Source organism: Lampris incognitus, chromosome 9, assembly GCF_029633865.1.
Source record: "Lampris incognitus isolate fLamInc1 chromosome 9, fLamInc1.hap2, whole genome shotgun sequence".
Lineage (NCBI taxonomy): Eukaryota > Metazoa > Chordata > Actinopteri > Lampriformes > Lampridae > Lampris > Lampris incognitus.
The window spans coordinates 9388365-9409966 of record NC_079219.1 but is presented as its reverse complement, the minus strand read 5'-3'; the positions used below and the strand labels follow the sequence as shown (position 1 = coordinate 9409966).

Sequence of the window (21602 nt, the reverse complement as noted above, 5' to 3'; positions counted from 1 at the left end):
TGCCCCCCTATACAGTTTTACAAAAAAAGGTCGAATTCTCAAAGTTCTTCAGTAAAGTTCCTCAACTTGGACCGGGACTCTGTATTTCTTTGGGATTCTTCACGTTGGCTATCTGTCGGCCTGTTTATACATGGACACAAACACGTTGGACAGAACAGACTTAATTCACTTCAGTGCGCGTCTTCTCTCTCGTTAATCCTCCACCTGAGTTTCCAGCGGTCTACTTTCCTCGAGGGGGTAACGCGTATCAGCGGTGGATTCCAGGGAAGTCGGTTATGAATCTTAGCTCATGACCTGGTAGAAAAACAGTACCGTGACGATGAGGAAGCCCAGAAACATCCAATAGGAAGCTGTTGAGGAGAGCACACGGCAGGGTTAGTTAGCCAACGTACAACTCAGGGCTCTTCCACGCCTACCTTGTGTAGTGGAACGTCGGGCTTCTAGGGGGCGCTACACTACAGGTCAAGAGAATAAGTTGTAACTAGATAAGAAGACAATAAAACGTAAGCGTGATTCTAGAGTCGCCTCTGTCGTCGTGATATTGAAACGAAGGTTCAATACAGAACATTATACACGTTCAGACTTTTCGGTTTGATCTGAACCAGTATTACTGGGAAACCTCTCCCGGACCACGGTCCAAACCGACCGGGACAGCTCGGAAGAGTGGGGTAACTGGCCAGATACGACTGGGGAGAATAAGGGGGGGGGGGGAAAGAAATGCAACGTTTTCACAACCGGCAATATACAGATAGGTAACACGGCACATACGTGACTGGGGTTTTTCCACCACCAGGCTGACCGAGATGGGTGCGGACAGCGCAGGGTGGGCCACCCGGCACATGACGGTGGTGTCCGGGGGGAAGGTGGACGGTGTGAGGCTGAGGTGAGACGACAGAGAAAACGTCCCGTCGCTGTTCTGCCGGTGGCTGGTGAGAGACCCCTGCTGTGGCAGGACCCTGGGCTCGGTTTCTGTCGGAGAGAGGGATAACCACTCTATCTGAATGCCAGAAGAGAGAAAGCGAGAGAGAGAAGAAGAAGAAGTCAGTACATTATCAATATATAAGACAATACACAAAATGATCAAATGTGTACTCCAGCTCTGTCTGTGGGGATCACTGTTTTATTATCTCTATTTATATGACCCACCCAGGCCATATGAGACGCTCAAACCCTTGATAACGTTGGCGTCCGGGTGGCGTACCAACACGGGGATCGCCGGTTCGAATCCCCGTGTTACCCCCGGCTTGGTCGGGCGTCCCTACAGACACAACTGGCCGTGTCTGCGGGTGGGGAGCCGGATGTGGGTATGTGTCCTAGTCGCTGCACTAGCGCCTCCTCTGGTCGGTTGGGGCGCCTATTCAGGGGGGGAGGGGGAACTGGGGGGTGAATAGCGTGATCCTCCCACGCGCTACGCCCCCCTGGTGAAACTCCTCACTGTCGGGTGAAAAGAAGCGGCTGGCGACTCCACATGTATCGGAGGAGGCGTGTGGTAGTCTGCAGCCCTCCCCGGATCGGCAGAGGGGGTGGAGCAGCGACCGGGATGCCTCGGAGAGTGGGGTGATTGGCCTGATACAATTAGGGAGAAAAGGGTGGGGGGGGGGTAAAAGAATCAAATAAAACAAAAAGATAACTGATAACGTTTATTCGTTGATCATGTTGTGTAGGAATATATTTCTTGTCAAAGTTTCGTGCCAAAGAGGTTGAAAGCAATTTAAATGTTGACTGGGGGGCTGCGGAGACGCTCGGTGACATATAAAACAGCAGGACAGCAGGACCAGACCTGTGACCAGGAGACCGTGGCTTTCAGCTTCAGCATCACAGAGGAATCTGATTTAGCTATCAACTGGGGGACACCAGCCGACCACGCTTCCGGATAACGCCAGAGTTTTCGCACCGGTCCCCACTTCACAACACAGCCTCCCACAGTCTCACGTCCCCGCAAGTCTGCAGTCGGCAGAGTACGTTTTCATCCACCACGGCACCCACCGTGGCCCCCTGCAGCCTCCCTACGATGGCCCGCTCTGCGTCCTGGAGACCGGGAACAAGCACTATGTCGTGGAAGTCGGTGGCAAGCCGGAGCACATTTCTGTGGATCACCTCAAACCGGCTCATCTGGACTTGGACCAACCTGTTGGACTGGCCCAGCCCCCCGCGGCGGGGGCGCCATTCTACCCAGCCCCCACCCCTCCCCCAACAAGACCCCTAAGGCTCCTCCACCCCCACCCCCACTCCGCCGCAGGGTCCCTAAGACCCCTCTAGCGGGAGCCCCAGCCCCTGCTCCCATTTGGCAGAGCTGCTCCGGTCGGACCATCCGGTCCCCGCCATGTTACCTCTTCCTGTTATGGTGAATTCTGGGGGGGGCGTGTGTAGTGAACATAATTCACCATAGCTCGTGCTTTGTATTAAGTTGACGTGCTCGCTTTAAGAACTCGGGGTGTAGCCATGGTAACGGAGCGCCACGTTGTTGAGGCGGGGTTGTGAAATAAAAGTAGACAACATGCCGCCAAGGTTTATTTGGGAAAATGGTTATTATGCAGAATTACCGGTTAATCTGTACATTTACCAACTCAGTGGACATTATGCACATTTACCATCCAGCCATCCATTATCCGAACCAATTATCCTGCTCTCAGGGTGGCGGGGGATGCTGGAGCCTATCCCGGCACTCACTGGGCGGCAGGTGGGGAGACACCCTGGACAGGCCACCAAGGCCGTCACACAAGGCCGACATACACACACACACATTCATACCTAGGGGCAATTCAGTATGGCCAATTCACCTGACCTGCATGTCTTTGGACTGTGGGAGGAAACCCACACATTTACCGTAATGTATACATATTTAATAGGCCACTGTGCCAATCTAATAACAATATTTATTAACAATATCGCTTGTTTGTGGTGGTGGATTCCCAGAATGCCATGCTGGCTGTTAAGGGTCCGGGGTCCTGAGGTGTCCGTCACTAAAATGGCTGCTGGGCTGTGTGTGTGTGCTGTCATGATGTGTAGGCTTACATGACATTTTGTTGGTTTTATGTGGTAGGGGGGGGTGACTGTCACGCGTTTTGCACCCGGCCTGTTGTCACCATATTCCGCTGAAGCGCACACCCAGCTTGTGCAATGATGCGATCAGTTGGAAGGAGGATTTGCATTTTACTTTAGAAATTAGCTGTTTTTTGGTGCCAGCTGTCACTCTCTCCATGCTGTTTGCTCATCGCATCTTCGCACTTTTGCAGTAGGAAAGGACACAGCTAGCTAGGCTGGTAATTTGCTTTTTTTCTTCTTTTTTTTTCTGATGAGGGGAAGGAGGTTCAGAGGGCCACGTTTTAAGAGTCACGGTTCACTGCTGCCTTTAGCATAGCCCTGCACCCACAACCCGCTGCTGGTTGTGCGCCAGTGCGGGGGACCCCCCTGCACTCTGACCTCCACTGAATACAGAGCAATATTTGTGCTTGTGTCATTTTAGAGATGATCGGAAACTGGACATTTCTAATTATCGTCACATTTCTAATGTGTAACACAACAACAAAAAGGTGTGTGCGTCTTAAGACGGCGTTGGCTACAGACCTCGACATCCAGAGGGTAATAATTCTTGCAGTTGCAGCTCAGTATTTTAGGGAGCTCAGCCTGAAAAACCAGCTTCTGTTCGGAGAGAGAAACATGGGGGGGCTCTGGCAGAAAGGAAGACCAAGCAAGTCAGTGACTGGCCACACAGCCGAAACTCGCACAAAATATGCTGTGAGGGTTTTTTTTTTTATTTCAGTTTTTCCCAGATTTGAGGAGTCGTGTATGTACGGGTTTGTGTTCGGGTTGAGACTCACTTGCAACGTCAAGCTGTATGATCTGCTGGGCGCGCATACGGCCCAGGCTGACGGTACAAATATACGTCCCCTCATCCGAGACCTTTAGCTTTGTTAGGGTGAGGGACGCATTGCCTTCCCCGACCAGCAGCGCGGCATCCATGCTCGAACCTCCCCGCTCAGCATGTAGTACTAAAGACAAGGGAGACGAGGCAGGTTGAATTAACGACAGCTTTGAAAACTCTTTCACGGGTTTTTTTTTTTGAAGGCATTCGTGAACACTTCCAAGTGAGAGTACATTTTCTGAAATTCGAAATAAATGAAAGTTGCTGAAAGTGAGTCTGTTTATGGGGTTTTCAGTAGAGTGTTTATGGTGTAAATTAAATTTATAATGTGCATAAAATGGGCGGCATGGTCGCACAGTGGTTAGCGCGGTCGCCTCAAAGCAAGAAGGTCCTGGGTTCGAGCCCCGGGGTAGTCCAACCTTGGTGGGTCATCCCGGGTCGTCCTCTGTGTGGAGTTTGCATGTTCTCCCCCTGTCTGTGTGGGTTTCCTCCGGGGGCTCCGGTTTCCTCCCACAGTCCAAAGACATGTAGGTCAGGTGAATCAGCCGTACTAAATTGTCCCTAGGTATGAATGGGTGTGTGTGTGTGTGTGTGTGTGTGTGTGTGTGTGTGTGGGTGTTGGCCCTGTGATGGCCTGGCGGCCTGTCCCGGATGTCTCCCCTCCTGCCACCCAATGACTGCTGGGATAGGCTCCAGCATCTAGTGGTTCAGATAATGGATGGATGGATGTACATAAATATAATCCATCCATCCATCATCTGAACCGCTTATCCTGCTCTCAGGGTCGCGACGATGCTGGAGCCTAGCCCAGCAGTCACTGGGCAGCAGGTGGGGAGACACCCTGGGGGGAAACCGGAGCACCCGGAGGAAACCCATGCAAACATGGGGAGAACATGCAACTTCCAGACAGAGGATGAACCGGGACGGCCCCCAAGGTTGGACTACCATGGGGCTCGAACCCAGGACCTTCTAGCTGTGAGGCCACCGCACTAACCACTGCACCACCGTGCCGCCCCTAAAGTATAATATGATATTAAATATATTAAGGCATGACAGTGCTTAATAAAAATGTCTTATAAAAGATACAAGTCTATTCATATAATGTAATATTTCTCACTAGAAATGAGCATTTAGAGGCTATTCATTTAACCTCAGTGGTCTGCAAAGAGAGCTCGTTAGCGCTTTAACTACTCCCCATGGCAGTGGGAGCTGACCCTCGTGGGAGTTCACATCCCAACAAGTCCCCTGCATGGGACTATGGAAGACAGTTGCACCTACACACCCTCGGAGGTGTCCCGTTCACCGGCCAGGCCAGCTTTCATCCCAAACACTCGCTGTCCACTTCCCCTGTGCTGTAAACGCCACTCAACGCCCACTTCCTGCGCAATGGACATTTCCTGCTGCCTGAAGCCACAGTTGAGGACAACGTCCTCTCTTGGTGGGGCAGAAGCAAACCTTGCACTGGAAAACACGAGGAACACAACTGGAAGAAAAAAAGAGAAAAGGACAGCGGAGGAGTCGTGTGAAGAGTGATGGGAACGCTTGCATGGGTCTATCTGCATGGGAGGGGGAAAAAAGTGAAGAGTAGGTCATTCTTGCAAAAGCAGGACATTAACCTCCCGAGCTCACCCTCAGTCAGCAGGGAGCCTGACGGGCTGAGAGGCAGGCCCAGTTTTTCCTGCATCAGAGGTTTTCCCGATGATTGATTGTTCTCAGCCACCAGTGTCTGCAGGACCAGGGTGACGCTGAACCCGCCCCCTTCAATATGCAGGGCCGCAATGAAATGGGCAGGTTCTGAGGTAGTCTGGGAGCCATAGGGGAAGTAACGGCTTATTTCACACACCACTTCCTGCTCATTACAGTCTGCGTGGAGCAACAGGTCTCCACCTGGGATCTCGGGCGATGACACTGAGCACGAGGATGAAGAAATGAGAGAAATTGAGAGGGCTGGGATGTAAAACCTAAATCACAAGTTACAGCTCAGTCCTAGTTTCCTTTTGGAACCGGTTTCAGTGAGAGCGGCCGTTGCATAGCAAACCTTTGGCCTCCAAGAGGACGGCGTCAGTATCAGGAACCGAGGGCGGAACAAAGGGGGTGAGGGTCTCGTCTAACTGGTCGGGAGGAACCGCCACATCTCTTAGGACCAGCGTGGCCGGGGTACGGGTAAAGAGAGCTCCGCCTCCCATTCCACCCATTCCTACGCCCTCCTCCACCAGCGCGCAGGATAGTACCACATCTGCACCGCCCTCAGCTGGAATGACAGTTGACCAGGGCAGGAAAATGCAAGAATTTCATACTGACCAACAAAAAAACAAAAAAACAGTTGTTTCGTTTACAAAGGATTGTGGGTGCCAGGTTTGCATACTGAGATAGAGCTCTTACCAGAAACGCATGCAACAAGGACGCCAAACAAAAAGACTGCAAGCATCTTGAGTAAGGAGGTCTAGTCTAGGCGCTACAGACTGGGCCAAATGAGACGGAATACTGTCTTACAGTTCGCAAAAACACTTTCGCTTTTGATTTAAACCCGGAGTAACGTTAACATCTTTGACTGTCTTTAACTCAAAGCCGTCTTGGCCAAAATGGGCCAAATGGCTGTACACCAATAAATAAGCTCTGATCTAATTTAAAAAAATAAAATAAATAACTACAACAACAAAAAAGATGTACCCCCTTTGTATCCCGCCTATGTGCGTTACGCGCAGCCCAGGTGCTGCAGGCGAGGAACGAAAGCGAAAGATAGCGCGAGCACGCCCCGTTCTTATTTTTCCTCCAATGGCGGAGCAGCGTGACACTTCGTCATCAGTTACCAGGACGTGAAACGTTCCGCAGGTTTTCGTCCGGTTTATGCTCGCGGCGCCTTGCAGCGACGACGTCCGGATTGCAGAGAAATATACCACGGAGCTGGGAAACAGGTTTCGCTTTTACCCCCTCACCCCCCCCCCCACCCTCACCCCCACCTCAAGCCTTGATAGCAAAGCCAGAGTTTTTGATATCAACAGGTGATTTCCTGATACCAACAATTAAATTGTAATATGATCAATTGGCATTTAGTTAAAATCGATCGTCTGATATCAACAACTGGTATCTTGGCAACTTAAAACCGAATTGTAACTAGTTGTTGTAATTCAATTTCTGATATTAAAAATGGTTTCATAGATAGAGGAAATTGAATTTGTGATATCAAATTTTAAAAAAAAAACAGATCAAAAGCCAGAACGGCCTCCCAAACAGACACCTTCAGGAGGTGCAGTCCAGTCTATCACAGACCCCCCCACCCCACCCCTCCCATAAACTGAAACTCACACTAATCCGGATTATGGACAATTTAATGTTAACACACCTGGTCTAATATGTATCTTTGGACTGTACAAACACAGGGAAAACATGAAAACGTTACACACATGGGTTGGGTACGGACCCTTGACCCTCTAGTTGTGAGGCAGCAGTGCTAACAACTCAGAGATTAAATATCAAACTGTCATGGTTGATGCCTGGATGGATGCAAGAGGTCAAAGGGCATGCTGTGCACACTTGCACTCCTCAGCATCATGAATGAAAGAGGAAAAGAAAGTAAAGGGGTATGAAAAAGGAATCAAAACACAATTGAAGTGTATTTTATTTCTGATGGTGCAGGTGCTTCTGATTGAGTTTATGAAAATATAACAATTTCAGAAAACCACGTTATCGAGCGTGCTCTTGATTAGTAAATAGGAGAGAGAGGGAAGGTAGTGTGCAGCTGCAGCTGGACTTCGTCTCTGTTGTGTTTTTGTACTTTTGTCATTGGGATGACTACTGAGCGTTGCTGCGCTGTTTTTGCACTATGTGAGAAATCCTTGTCATGTGTCCCATGTGTTGTCCTGCTGAAATGTGGATTGCTGTGTGTCGCGGTGCAGTTAACCAGGGCAAATCCCTGTGCATCCTGATACTGAAGAATAAAGTGATTCTGGTTCTGATTCTGGAAGCAAAAACATCAGCCCAATGAACTAATTTTGGTTGTCTTGTTTGATCTTATTGATCCATTCCACGTAGTTGCCAACTTTGGTGTAGACTCCATATCTTCCAGAGACCCCACAGCCAACCCCCCAGCTGACGATCCCTGCAACCCAGAACTTCCCATCCGTGCTCAGGGCGAAGGCACTCCCACTGTCTCCTTGACACGAGTCCGTCCCAGCTTCAGGGACTCCGACACAGAACATATTAGCTGTCAGGTCTGACCTCAGCTCCCTGTAAGCCTTCTTTGCCTCAATGACAGAATCACTACACGTGCCCTGGTCCACAATAGGGATGCGCACGTATTTCAGTTTATTGGTAATCAACATTTGGTTTTTCACCAGTGTCATACCAAATCCTGACACCATCCTGCGAAGGAAAATTTGAATTAGATATTTAAAAGTATGCAACTGTTGTATTTAGTTGAGGAAATGTTTATGTAATGTGTACAAAAATTAACTCTAAGACTTGAGCAAAGTTAAAAGATTGACAGTTTCTTTTTTGGGGGGGGGGTCCCCCTTTATCTCCCCAATTGTACTTGGCCAATTACCCTATTTTCCAAGCCGGCCGATCGCTGCTCCACCCCCTCTCCTGACCCGGGGACGGCTGCAGACTACCGCACGCCTCCTCCGATACATGTGGAGTCGCCAGCCGCTTCTTTTCACCTGGCCGTGTGGAGTTTCACCGGGGGGGCATAGCGCGTGGGAGGATCACGCTATTCCCGCCAGATCCCCCTCCCCCCCGAACAGGCGCCCCAAGCGACCACAGGAGGCGCTAGTGCAGTGACCACAGGACACATACCCACATCCGGCTTTCCCACCCGCAGACTCGGCCAGTTGTGTCTGTAGGGATGCCCGACCACGAGGTAACACGGGGATTCGAACCAGCGATCCCCATGTTGGTAGGCAACGGAATAGACCACCGCACTACCTGGGCAAGACTTTGTGATGAAGCAGATTAAGTCAACCATAAGGAATATTACCCCACAATGTTAGTGGTGTATTCAGCCCCCTCTGCTGGCAAACATATCGGCATTAAAGCCTCGTGGAAAGTGAGTGGTTGTTGCAGTTTGATTAAAGCGATGTCGTTGTCGTAGTTGCTGTATTTCGGATGAACGTGAAGGGAAGCGATATTAGCAGGTTCGTGCTTGAGTAGCTCGTTGACGTTGTTATTTCCCATGTAAACCTGCAGAGAAGTGAGACAAAGGTAAGCCACTTGTGCGTTTGACGGAATGGGAAGCAGCAGGCATGTAAAGTCCGGGTCGACGAGAGCCGGCTTACCTTAACTGCCCCCTTTTCCACTAGATTGCCTTCACTGTTTGTCAGAACATGAGCTGCGGTCATAATCCAGCGGTCTCCAATCACGATGCCCCCTCCCCTTCCACCGTTCACAGTCAGCATCACTTGCCAGGGGATAGAATTGGCCGGAGCGGTCTCGCCCCCGAGGATTCTCTGAATGCCGGTGATTTGCGCCGTGGGCTCGCCGCAGACTGGTCGGGGCACAGATACAAGGAGGTTTGAGAGTCTGTGCGGTTTGTGTAAGTGGATGGGCACACAGTGTCTCTCGTTTTATAAATGTAAACTGCTAATAAGACACGTTAGCCCCCTAGCTAACGGGTCGGACCCTTTAGCCGAGCGGTTAGTGGTGCGGTACATCCCGTATCGAATCCCGCACCGGGCAAGAAAATAACCGGTTACATTGGTGGCAGCGGCGGGATCCGGAAGTGCGCAGATCCTCAGAAGTCTCTTCGGAGCGCGGGAATAACAAAGCGCGAAGGCGCGCTTCCGGGGAGGGTAACGACTGTAAACTACTAATAAGACACGTTAGCCCCCTAGCTAACGGGTCGGACCCTTTAGCCGAGCCGTTAGTGGTGTCGCCTTGTGGCGCAGTACACCCCGTACGAATCCCGCACCGGGCAAGAAAGTAACCGGTTACATAAATATGTAAACGAAGTATAAATAGGATTTGTGGTTTTATTCTGGCCATACTGTACCTGGTATACAAGTTGGGATGACGGGAACATTATTGTTGTCTCTCCACTTTCTGTCTGATGCACACGTGTAGCTAACTGCAGACCAGAAGAAACCGATGGGCATGAAGCGATGGCGATTATTTACAGTTAAAATGTCACCATTAGTGTGGGGAAACATGTTTTTTTTTTTTGCATGGTTGACCGTGGCATTTTCTTAAGATTATGAATGTCTCACCATTTACTCCACCGAGGAGATCGTAAGATGGCTTATTACAGTGGTACTGAATAACAGAACGGTACTGATTCTTAGAGCCGGATATGAACGTCAACCCTCCATTCAGCAATGGCTCAGGCTGTCCACAGTCAATTACTATGGGACAAAAAGACACCAACCGTTATTTTGTAAGTGAGTCGCAGAAAAATTATGGCTTGAACGATGTAGGAATTTTAAAACTGTCCAAAGATAAAAGCCTCGAGAAATGTAAAAGCACCCAATGTCTGATTTTACTCCCCAGTTGTCAGTTGTACCCGTCCAATTACCCCACTCTTCTGAGCCGTCCTGGTCGCTGCTCCACCCCCCTCTGCCGATCCGGGGAGGGCTGCAGACTACCACATGCCTCCTCCGATACATGTGGAGTCGCTTCTTTTCACCTGACAGTGAGGAGTTTCGCCAGGGGGACGTAGCGCTTGGGAGGATCACGCTATTCCCCCCCAGTTCACCCCCTCCCCCCGAACAGGCGCCCGCCCGACCGACCGACCAGAGGAGGCGCTACTGCAGCGACCAAGACACACACCCACATCCGGCTTCCCACCCGCAGACATGGCCAATTGTGTCTGTGGGGACCAAGCCGGAGGTAACAGGGAGACTCGAACCGGCGAGTTCCATGTTGGTAGGCAACGGAACAGACCGCTACGCCACCCAGACGCCCCACCATGTCTTTGTTTGAGTCTGACTCACACTGGCACTCTGGGAGAGGGAGGTGCCACCGTCCATTGCTTTGGCACATGGAGGAGAAGCTCTGGATCTCGCTACCGTCCTGAAAATGGAGCAGAATGAATTGACAGAATCCGACTGGGGCTTAGCGATACGGACAAAAATCCAACATCACCAATATTTCTGACCGAATATCTCGATATCGATGTTTTGGCGATATCAGTACTCTCACAATATATTTACACAATGATGTTTTCGACAAACACTCGTTAGTAATGTGGATATGATGTCCAAACAGGTAGTGACAAATAACATAACAGCTAGAAGAGTCTGATGAGTTCATAAATTGCATCTCTTCACTGTAAAGCCACCTTTAACACAGGAAAAGACAAAACTTATGTCATGTCATGATATTACGATATCCAAAATCCCAGATGATATCTAGTCTTATATCACGATATCGATATGATATTGCCCAGTCCTATATTGATATGATATTGCCCAGACCTAAATCGATATGATATCGCCCAGACCTAAATCGATATGATATTGCCCAGACCTATATCGATATGACATTGCCCAGACCTAAATCGATATGATATTGCCCAGACCTAAATCAGACTGTGAGCAAATACATCTGGTATTTAACACAATGAAGCAAACTGAAATAAAATGGGCACAGTGCAATCAGTTTGAGAAGCTCCATCGCACCGTCATCAGCTTGTATCCTTGGTTACAGCGTACATGGATGTAGTCCCTGTAAGAATATTCAGTTAAGACAGGAGTGACCCTACCGTTGGCCACAGTATTGGGAAATGGACACTTGACCCCTGAAAAGAGGAAAAACAAACAAAGCTTCAATAGCAATTCCATATCTACAAATGGGCTTGTTTATTTCTTTACATTTCTCTGGTGGAATCATTCACGTTCCTGGGTACTACTATCTACAAGACACTCAGACGGGACAACAACATAAGCATCCTAGCCAAGAAAGCACAGCGGCAGATGTTCTTCCTTGGACAGCTGAAGAGACTCGGTGTCAGTCCAGTTCTGCAGGGCTATCATAGAGAGCATCCTGACCTCATCCATCACTGTCTGGTATGACTCCGTGTCTGCTCACTCTAAGGCCAAGCTACAAATAGCTGTACGAGGGCTCAGAGGGTACATTTTTTTAATTCATTTTTTTTGGATTTCCCCCCCTTTTTCTCCCCAATTGTACTTGGCCAATCACCCGATCACTGCCCCACCCCCTCTGCCGAGCCGGGGAGGGCTGCAGACTACCACATGCCTCCTCTGATACATGTGGAGTCGCCAGCCGCTTCTTTTCACCTGACAGTGTGGAGTTTCGCTGGGGGGTCGTAGCACGTGGGAGGATCACGCTATTCTGCCCAGTCCCCCCCCTCCCAAACAGGCGCCCTGACCGACCAGAGGAGGCGCTAGTGCAGCGACCAGGACACATACTCACATCTCACCCACAGACACGGCCAATTGTGTCTCTTGGGATGCCCCGCGCCACCCAAACACCCCAGAGGGTCATCTTTTGCCAACTGCCCTCTATCAAGGACCTACACAGCTCCAGAGCCAGGAAACGTGCAGGGAAGATTTTGGCAGATCCCTCCCGTCCAGCCCACAGTCTGTTCATAAGACTGCCTTCCAGACGGCGGTACAGGTTTATCAAGACTAAACCCACAGGTTACCAGAACAGCTTCTATCCCAAACCGATAGCCCTTCTCAATACCTCCTGGTCTCTTTTTTTCACTCTTTTTCTCACAAAGTGTACTTGGCCAACTACTAAATACGACTATCTCCAAGACACTAAAATGGGACAACAACATAAGCATCCTAGCCAAGAAAGCACAGCAGCAGATGTTCTTCCTACAACAGCTGGAGAGACTCCATGACAGCCCACACATTCTGGTCCAGTTCTGCAGGGCTATCATAGCGAGCATCCTGACCTCATCCATCACTGTCTGGTACTCTGTGTCTGCTCACTCTAAGGCTACAAATAGTCGTACGAGGGCTCAAAGGGTCACCCCCCCTTTTTTTCCCCCACAATTGTTCTTGGCCAATCACCCACTCTTCCAAGCCACCCCGATCATTGCTCCACCCCCTCTGCCGATCCGGGTAGGGCTGCAGACTACCACATGCTTCCTCCGATACATGTGGAGTCACCAGCCGCTTCTTTTCACCTGACAGTGAGGAGTTTTGCCAAGGGGACGTAGTGCATGGGAGGATCACGCTATTCCCCCCAGTTCCCCCCTGAACAGGCACCCCGACCAACCAGAGGAGGCGCTAGTCCAGCGGCCAGGACACATACCCACATCTGGCTTCCCACCTGCAGACATGGCCAATTGTGTCTGTAGGGACGCCCAACTAAGTCGGAGGTAGCCCAACTAAGTTGGAGGTAACACGGGGATTCGAACTGGCGATCCCCATGTTGGTAGATAATGGAATAGACCGCTATGCTACCTGGACGCCCCGTGTCCTATGTGTTTTGTTTGAACAAACAATCATTTGAAAATGCTTGAGGGTGCAAACTGAGACAAAAACGGAGTCTGACGTCTAGCTATGATAAGGATGGAGAAATACATGGTCGAGCTGCATTCCAATGGGAGGTAAACCTCCGGACAAAAGCGTTCATACCCTGGCAAGACCTTGTTACTCTAACCGTAGACTCATTGTTTTTTTTCTCTTCTTGCTCATTTCTAGTCTGCCCCTCCACCCTCTCTCCCTCTGTGCTCACTGTGGGTGTTGTAGTCCAGACTCCAGCCATGGCTCAGACCCGCCCAGTCTGTGTGGTAGTCCAGCTGGACTGTGTTGGAGTTAGTGGCCATCACTCCCGGACTCGTCCCTCCACAAAGCTTTACGGGCTTTCTGTCTGGGATAGTCACCTTGGTAGGGAAAGACAAAATATATGCTTCATTAAGATTCCAGCATATTCATTAAGTTTCCAGGTATTATGCACATTAAAAGTACGCATTGAAAGCAAAAGCTTGGATTTTACCATTAACCAGTGGTGTAAACAGTCGGGGCCTTGTGGGACGTCTATGCTCTCGATATGGAAATCATCAGTGAAGTTTAGGGTGACAGTGAAGCCGGCCTCTACGGAGATGGTGTATTGGCAGGACATACCGTGAGGTGAGTGTTCAGGGTATCCTGGGCTGGACAGGTGACCCTCAAGCTCATCAAATATACCTCCACCACATGACACTGGGCAGGGAGAGGAATAACTATTTGTGAGGGCAATTCATATGTGATGTTTGCTTACTTTTAACCTTTGACCATGTATGACCTATACCATGCTGACCTTTAGTTTACATTGCTTGGATAGATGCTTAAAGCTCACGTGTAGAAAATCGAAGGTGGTGCTATAAATTGTCTTTTCTGTGTGAACTAATAAAGACCTACTGATAACTGTTAGCTGATAGCAGAGGAACGTATGGGAAACTCACTCGAGTGTAACAAGGTCTGAAGGAACGGCCCTGGAGAATTACAAGCTGGAAGATAAGGCTGAAGGGGGACCTGACCTATGAACTCTGTGAGCAAGTTCTGTTATCCGTTAGGATGACAGTCCAACAATAAAGATGAGCTACTTCCTCCAACCAGGATTTATTTACTTATTTATCCATTTATTTATTTATTTCAGATCCCCATTAATCACTGCCTCAGCAGGGGCTATTCTCCCTGGGGTCTAACAGTACAACAGTTATAGAACATACATCAATATAACAGCAATAACCAGAAACATCACACAAAACTAAAGTTATCAAACAGCTTTGAGCACTACATGAAATTCTATATACCCGTCATACCCAATTAGACAAAAGCAAAAATAATGACCATAAATGAGGGAAAAAATATTAGTTAAAATAAAGCAGACATAACTTGTAACAGAATACAGTAAACAGACATAACAAATAGACCTAACCTAAAACAACCTCTTTCTGCATTATTCTCTCAGCCTCCTCTTGAATCTAACTCTGCCGGTAATTGAAACCAAATGTTGTGGAAGTCCGTTCCTGTGGGTAATTGCCCTGTGCATTACAGTCTTTTTTAAGACGCCAGTTCTGGGTTTAGGCAAGGTGAAATGACCCCTCAAGGCGTGTCTAGTGCCATAGTCATGACCATCACTAGTAAGCAACAGCTGAGAGGAGAGGCAAGCAGGTTTACGTAGCGTATAAATGTTTTTCCTAAATAGAATCAGGCTACAAGCTAGTCTGTCATTGACTCTCATCCATGACAGTTCTTTACGCATTTTTTTCAACACTGTTTCTACCTGAGCAATGCAGAGCGAGTCTCGCTGCTCTATTTTGGGTAAGCTGGATTTTATTTAGTTTTTGTTTAGGTGCATTTGACCAGATTGCTGGGCAGTAGCCAAGATGTGACAAGACTAGGGATTGCATGACTTGCTTAGTAGTTGTGTTAGTTAGAAAGTAGGCCCTCCTTCTAATGATTGATATACTTCTGCTCATCTTTGTTAAGAGAGTGTTTCATCTATTGTAACCCCCAGCAATCTGGCCTCCTTAACTTGTTCAATATCAGCACCTTGTAAAGAAATACATAGTCTGTGTTCCTTTCTTTGGGCATGCTTTGAGCAAATAACAAGACATTTTGTTTTGGATATATTCAGTTTCAGGTTATTTTCAGTGACCCATTTAGAAATCTGCATTAACTCATCTTGAAGTAGACTGCTCAGGTCTGTGGCATCCTTTGTGGAAGCATAGTATATTGTAGTGTCGTCTGCGTAAATTGCAGTGCGAGCATTTTTTAAAAAAATGTGGCATATTGTTTACAAATATTGAGTATAGTAGAGGTCCAAGACAACTTCCCTGTGGAACGCCATATTGTGGTGTCTTAATACCTGACAAAGTTCCATTAAACATGACACATTGTTGTCTGTTGAATAGGTAGCTTTACATCCAGTCAATAGCTGAGAGTTTGAAGCCATAAGCTGCTAGTTTTATAAGTAGCAGTTCATGGTTGATATCAAGATCTGCGCTAAAATTCAACAGCACTTTTCCAACTAATAATTTACTGTCAATTTGTTTTAGCCAATCATCTGTCAATTGTGTAAGAGCTGTGCATTTTGAATTGCCAGTTTTATAAGCATGTTGAAGGTCAGAATTGATGCCATTAATAGAGAAGTAATTTTGAATTTGCTTTAATACAATTGTTTCCATAAGTTTACTCAATACAGGTAAAAAACTGATTGGCCTACTGTTTGGTCCAGTGGATGATTCTTTCCAATTTTTCGGTAGAGGAGTCACCTTAGCTACCTTCCATACATGAGAATAAATTCCTTCATTAAAACTCAAATTGAAAATATAACACAAGACTAGCCATAATTCCAGCTGACAGCTTTAAGAGTCTACTGTCTAGATTGTCATGACCACAGGGTTTGTAATAGTGTTTCAATTTCCAAGATATTAGTGACTGAAAATTCAAATTCACATTCTTTGTCCTGCATGATGTTTTTTTTTATAATTGAATCAGATAATTTACCATTTACAGACAGCATCTTATTTCTTATAGTATTTACTTTACTTATGAAATACTTGTTGAAATAATTTGCAATTTCTAGGGGCTTGGCGATGAAGCCATCACCTGATTCAATAAATGATGGCGTTTTGCCCATTTTATTTTTACCCATGATTTGACTGAGAGTAGTATAGTCTTTTTTTCCGCTGTTTATTTAATTTGGTCACTTTGTTTCTTAAAGAGCGATATACCAGCCAGTCCTCCGAGTTCCCTGAATCTACAGCAGTTCTTTTCAGTTGGTCTCTTTCTTTCATGTAGCTTCTCAGGTCAGAGTCAAGCCATGGTGCTTTAACAGGTCTGAAGGTGAGTTTTTTTATGGGTGCATGTTTGTCACAGACAGAGGAAAATAACTTGATAAATTCATGTAGGGCAGCTTCAGTATGAGTAGACTCAAATACACTGTCCTGTATGTTGTACAGGTCTTCAATAAATGCATTATCATGGAAATTTCTATAGATTCTTTATAATTTTAGGCCCTGCTTTGGGCACTTTAACTTTTCTTGCCACAGTAATCATGTTGTGATCACTGAATCCAAATGACACCGAAACAACTTTTGAGCATTTATCAGTTTCTAAAAAGATGATCTATGCAAGTTGGGGATAATACACCTGATTTGTTGATGTTTATTCTGGTTGGTAGGTTTACCATTTGGGATAAGTTACATACAGTGGCGATGTCATTAGGGAGAAACTCTGGGTACATACCATTGTGACCGTGGCAATAAGCATGTTTGGGCTGCAGGGTATAAAAGAAGTGCACTCTGAGATCAGGGCACACACTCAAGTACCTATGCTTTGTTCTGTTCATGAACATATTAAAAGGGTGACAATACTGTAAGAGATATTGTCTCGCTCCTCATTTAATGTCAGGGTGGAATTAAATAATTGCCACGACACAGCCATGATATAAAGTGCAGCAATCTATCTCAACACTTTCTTGTAAGTAAAGACTCTGTCTTTCACACATACATACCTACATATGTAACGACCACGGATGTGTAGACTCGCTAGCCCGTTGGCTAACAGGTCAGACCCTTTAGATGCCTGGCTAGCACAGTTGCCTGTGGTGCGGGCGACCTGGGTTCGCGTCCCAGCTGCGGCAGTTTCTGGCTGCCCCCTGAATTCACTATATTGGTGTCAGAAATGGGATGGTGAGACTGTGAGGCCATCAAAAGTGCATGCGCCCAGAGGTGTGAGGGAGCTGGTATGCTGAAGCGCAGGGATGTGCTTCCTGAAAGAGGGGGGTAGTGTAATGATCATGGATGTGTAGACTCACTAGCCTGTTGGCTAATGGGTCGGACCCTTTAGATGACTGGTTAGCGCAGTCGTACATGGTGTGAGCAACCTGGGTTCGCGTCCCGGCTGTGGCAGTTCCCGGCTGCCCCCCGAATTCGCTTTATTGGTGTCAGAAGTGGGATGGTGAGACTGTGAGGCAATAGGAAGAGTGCCCGCCCAGAGGCATGAGGGAGCTGACATGTTGAAGCATGGGGACGTGCTTCCCGAAGGACGGGAATAGTGTAACGATCAAAAATGACTAGACTCGCTAGCCCGTTGGCTAACGGGTCAGACCCTTTAGTTGACTGGTTAGTGCAGTCGCTTGTGGTGCAGGAGACCCAGGTTCGCTTCCCGGCTGCCCCTGAATTTGCTACACATACATACATACATACATATGCACATACATACATACAAATTCTTGAGTACACCATGTCCTAAAGCTAAGAGAAGTGGGTTGGCCTCAGTGCCACAGTGATTAAAGTGCAGTACAAGAACTTGCTCACAAGCCCAAAGGTCAACAATCATTAATATGCGTAATATCTGGTTGATAACGGAAACCCTTCAGGGTAAAACATACATATGAAACACATATGAACGTAGTACTCACACAGACAGGTTCGCTGGTCTGGACGGAGGTCATACCCATGGTAACAGGAGCAGATGTAGGAGCCCAGAGTGTTGTGGCAGATCTGAGAGCAGAGTGGACCAGAGTCATCTTTGGGTTCTGGCATCGCACACTCATCTATGTCTGATTGAAAGAAAGGCAGAAGAACAGGTGGTGGGACAAAATGCAATGGAAAGAGGGTGGAATCAACACAATAGCTGACAAAGTAAATGCACTACCTATTGCCTGGTAGTGAGCAGAGAAGCCGACGGGCTGATGGACCTCTGGGTTGGAGTCGTCACTTTGGAATATGAGGGTGAGTCTGTTGCCGGGAGACAAGACGCGCTGGTTGCCTGAGTTTTCCTGACCACAAAACCTCCCCAGCACGTTTTGATCATAGACAACCTAGAGGGGAAACGTGGCATACAAACAAAATGACAAGCAAAACATTACAAAGCCACAAAGGAACAATATACCCTTGTTTTTAAGCTGACATCCTAACAGCCTCCTAAGGGCCCTCTGGATTTTGTTGGGTTCCCACTTGTGACCTAATATCATAGACTTCAACAGAGTTCCTTGGTCTATTGAAGTCTATGGTAGAATGCTCAAAATTGATCAATTTCAGAGTATTATATAGTTGCATACACACTATATAATTTTTTAACCTACAGCCCTTTTATTTTTTCATACATTTCACTTATTACAGATGAACAAGTGACGAAAAATATGGATTTAGCAAGGGAAACTATCTTCAGCTGCTACCTAGAAATACTCATCACTCGTGTAGAAGCATTATTTCCATCATGTCAAACCACACAGAATTGAAAATGTTTTAAAAATATACTTAAAAATGTGAAAATAGTGAATATGAATATCAACATGAATGCACACCTGCTCATTTCTGATCACATTTTCAATTTAGAAGTGTTACTCGTTCAAACAAATTGGGGGGGGGGGGAAATCAAAATTCAAAACTAGATGTTTTAACCAAGTGTTATCCAGCCAGGTATCTAGCACTAAGGTCAGAAAACAGTGATTAAAAAAAAAAAGTTAACAAAATTACACCATCATCCTTTGAGTAATTATTAATAGCACTTAGTGCCATAGCATCACCCAAAACCAACTATTTTGCCGGGAAATGGAAACTGATTGTTTTGCCAAAAATTGATTTTTCTATAATTCTTTCGTGGACTTTAATCGAGTGGGTAGTTCGGACTGGGACGCAGTGGGATTTGGAATGCTGGAATTTCAGAATGCAACTGGAAGGCATGGATAAAGGATAAAAAGATCGATAATGATAACACAAATTTGGGGAAATTCTCTCAAACTAAATTCTGTTCGAGGTCAACTGGGCAGAGCAGAGGAGAACGGCAGGGTGTGAAATACCAAGTGGTACATGAAGCAGAGTGTCTTGTGAAATGCATATATTATTTTTCTCACTGTGACAGCGTCATAATAGCAGGAGTCAGAAGGCTCAATGTCCAGGTGTGTGAAGGTGAGCTGGATCTGATAGCCCTCGGGCACACTGAGGTCCCACTGCTTCTCCAGGTTGGGAGCGTAAGGCATGGGATACTGGGGGGACTGGACTTCACCATACATGACATGCTTGGTGTGGGTCGGCCGCCAGCTCCCACAAACTAACACACACAGAAAACTGAGACCGCATATGGACAGAGAGTTCAGTCTGTTAGCTTTGCTTTGTGGTCAACTGAGCGGCTGGTTAAATGTTGACTCAAGGAAGAGGGACAAGCACACTGTCACAACACATGAAGTGTTGCAACCACATGATAACAACACGGGCTACAATTACTGCGTATGTAGCGCTATTCCTCAGTCAGTCTTGAAAATACCTAGCTGCTCATCTGAAAACATGGTTTTTAGCACTACACAATGCAGCACTGTGGTAATGATGTCATGATGCATGCTCAACAATCCAGGTAAGGAAATCCAAGAAGGCTGACTCAGTTCATCTGGATACGTTTATTGACGGAAACCTATCTGTCAATAAACGTATCCAGATGAACTGATTCGGCCTTCTCGGATGTGGTAACGGTGGTAAACAGTAGGAACATCTTCACCCCGAGTTGTCAGTTTTTTGGGATTGAGAGAAATTAATCAAAGAAATCAGTTCCGTGTGATATACGAAGGGAACAAACAGGTAAAACAAACTCACCAAAGGGTGGTACGAGCGGTCCAGGCCATATCTGACGAAGACTATCTTCAAGATGACTGGTCTGCTGCTGTAGCTGCAGGTGTCTCACAGCCACATGAACAGGAATCTTGGTCAGTCTTTCGTTTCCAGTATTAGGCAACGAAGAGTGCAAAAGCCAGGGGTCTGTTTTGTTTAACTTGGCCCAAACAAATGAAAGCTTGCATTTGATTAGTGGCAGCAAGCGGCGTCACTCAGAAGATTTTGTTTGTCATTTCATTGCCCATGCTTTAAACAGAGATATTTAAGATCTGATTTAACTTCATGTACATCTCCTATTTCTGAACTCGTTTTAGAATTTCCAACACTTCTAACATCTTCTGTTAACAAGAAAAAAACAGGCTGAAACAGGAAGTCAACTAAGAGGAGTGTGTGCTTTGTATGTACTATGTCTGCTTATATGTGTATGTAAGTGTGCATGTGTTTGTGTGTGTACGTGTGTGTTTAAGTGTGTGAGTGTATTAACCAAATGAAGTGAATTAACCAAATTGGGGCGTCTAGGTAGCGTAGCGGTCTATTCTGTTGTCTGCCAACAGGGGGATCGCCTGTTCGAATCCCCGTGTTCCCTCCGGCTTGGTCGGGCGTCCCTACAATTGGCTGTGTCTGCGGGTGGGAAGCCGGCTGTGGGTGTGTGTCCTGGTCCCTGCACTAGCGCCTCCTCTGGTCGGTCGGTCGGTCGGGGCACTTGCTCGGGGGGATGGGGAACTGGGAGGAATAGCGTGATTCTCCCACGCGCTACGTCCCCCTGGTGAAACTCCTCACTGTCAGGTGAAAAGAAGCGGCTGGCGACTCCACATGTATCGGAGGAGGCATGTGGTAGTCTGCAGCCCTCCCCGGATCGGCAGAGGGGGTGGAGCAGAGACCGGGATGACTCGGAAGAGTGGGGTAATTGGCCGAATACAATTGGGGAGAAAAAAGGGGAAGTATAATTAACCAAATCAAGGGGGGTTTGTTTTGTCAAAAACAAACCCCCCTTGATTTGGTTAATTATAATTAGACTAATAATAATTAGACTAATTACTAACTAATTAGACTAATTATAATTAGACTTGACTTTAGTATAACTTGCAGTAATTAGACCACTTTAATGAAATACTTCTCAAATCATGATCCTTAAACAGGAGTGAGTTTCTCATTTTCAGATGTAAGATAAGCTGTACTTCCCTTTGTAGGCAGGAAAATAAATCAGTATAAGGATAAAGTATTAGGTTA

The 21602-nt window shown here is 47.1% G+C and overlaps 2 protein-coding genes across 2 annotated transcripts; both read right to left on the bottom strand.

Moving 5' to 3' along the window:
- tapbpl (TAP binding protein like) lies at positions 1 to 6530 on the bottom strand. Its single transcript, XM_056287087.1, has 8 exons — positions 6248 to 6530; positions 5904 to 6116; positions 5495 to 5773; positions 5148 to 5348; positions 3822 to 3992; positions 3568 to 3671; positions 769 to 997; positions 1 to 350 (listed from the first exon to the last, which is right to left on the bottom strand). The coding sequence occupies exons 1-8, from the start codon at positions 6291 to 6293 to the stop codon at positions 283 to 285; spliced, it is 1311 nt and encodes a 436-aa protein (XP_056143062.1). The 5' UTR covers positions 6294 to 6530; the 3' UTR covers positions 1 to 282.
- A 652-nt stretch (positions 6531 to 7182) lies between these two features.
- Positions 7183 to 20508, bottom strand: c1r (complement component 1, r subcomponent). The gene is made up of 13 exons (XM_056287085.1): positions 20355 to 20508; positions 19622 to 19835; positions 18421 to 18586; positions 18185 to 18325; positions 13769 to 13974; positions 13508 to 13655; positions 11476 to 11594; positions 10789 to 10867; positions 10066 to 10200; positions 9852 to 9926; positions 9139 to 9347; positions 8841 to 9043; positions 7183 to 8227 (listed from the first exon to the last, which is right to left on the bottom strand). The coding sequence occupies exons 1-13, from the start codon at positions 20381 to 20383 to the stop codon at positions 7852 to 7854; spliced, it is 2100 nt and encodes a 699-aa protein (XP_056143060.1). The 5' UTR covers positions 20384 to 20508; the 3' UTR covers positions 7183 to 7851.
- Between the last annotated feature and the right edge of the window lie 1094 nt (positions 20509 to 21602).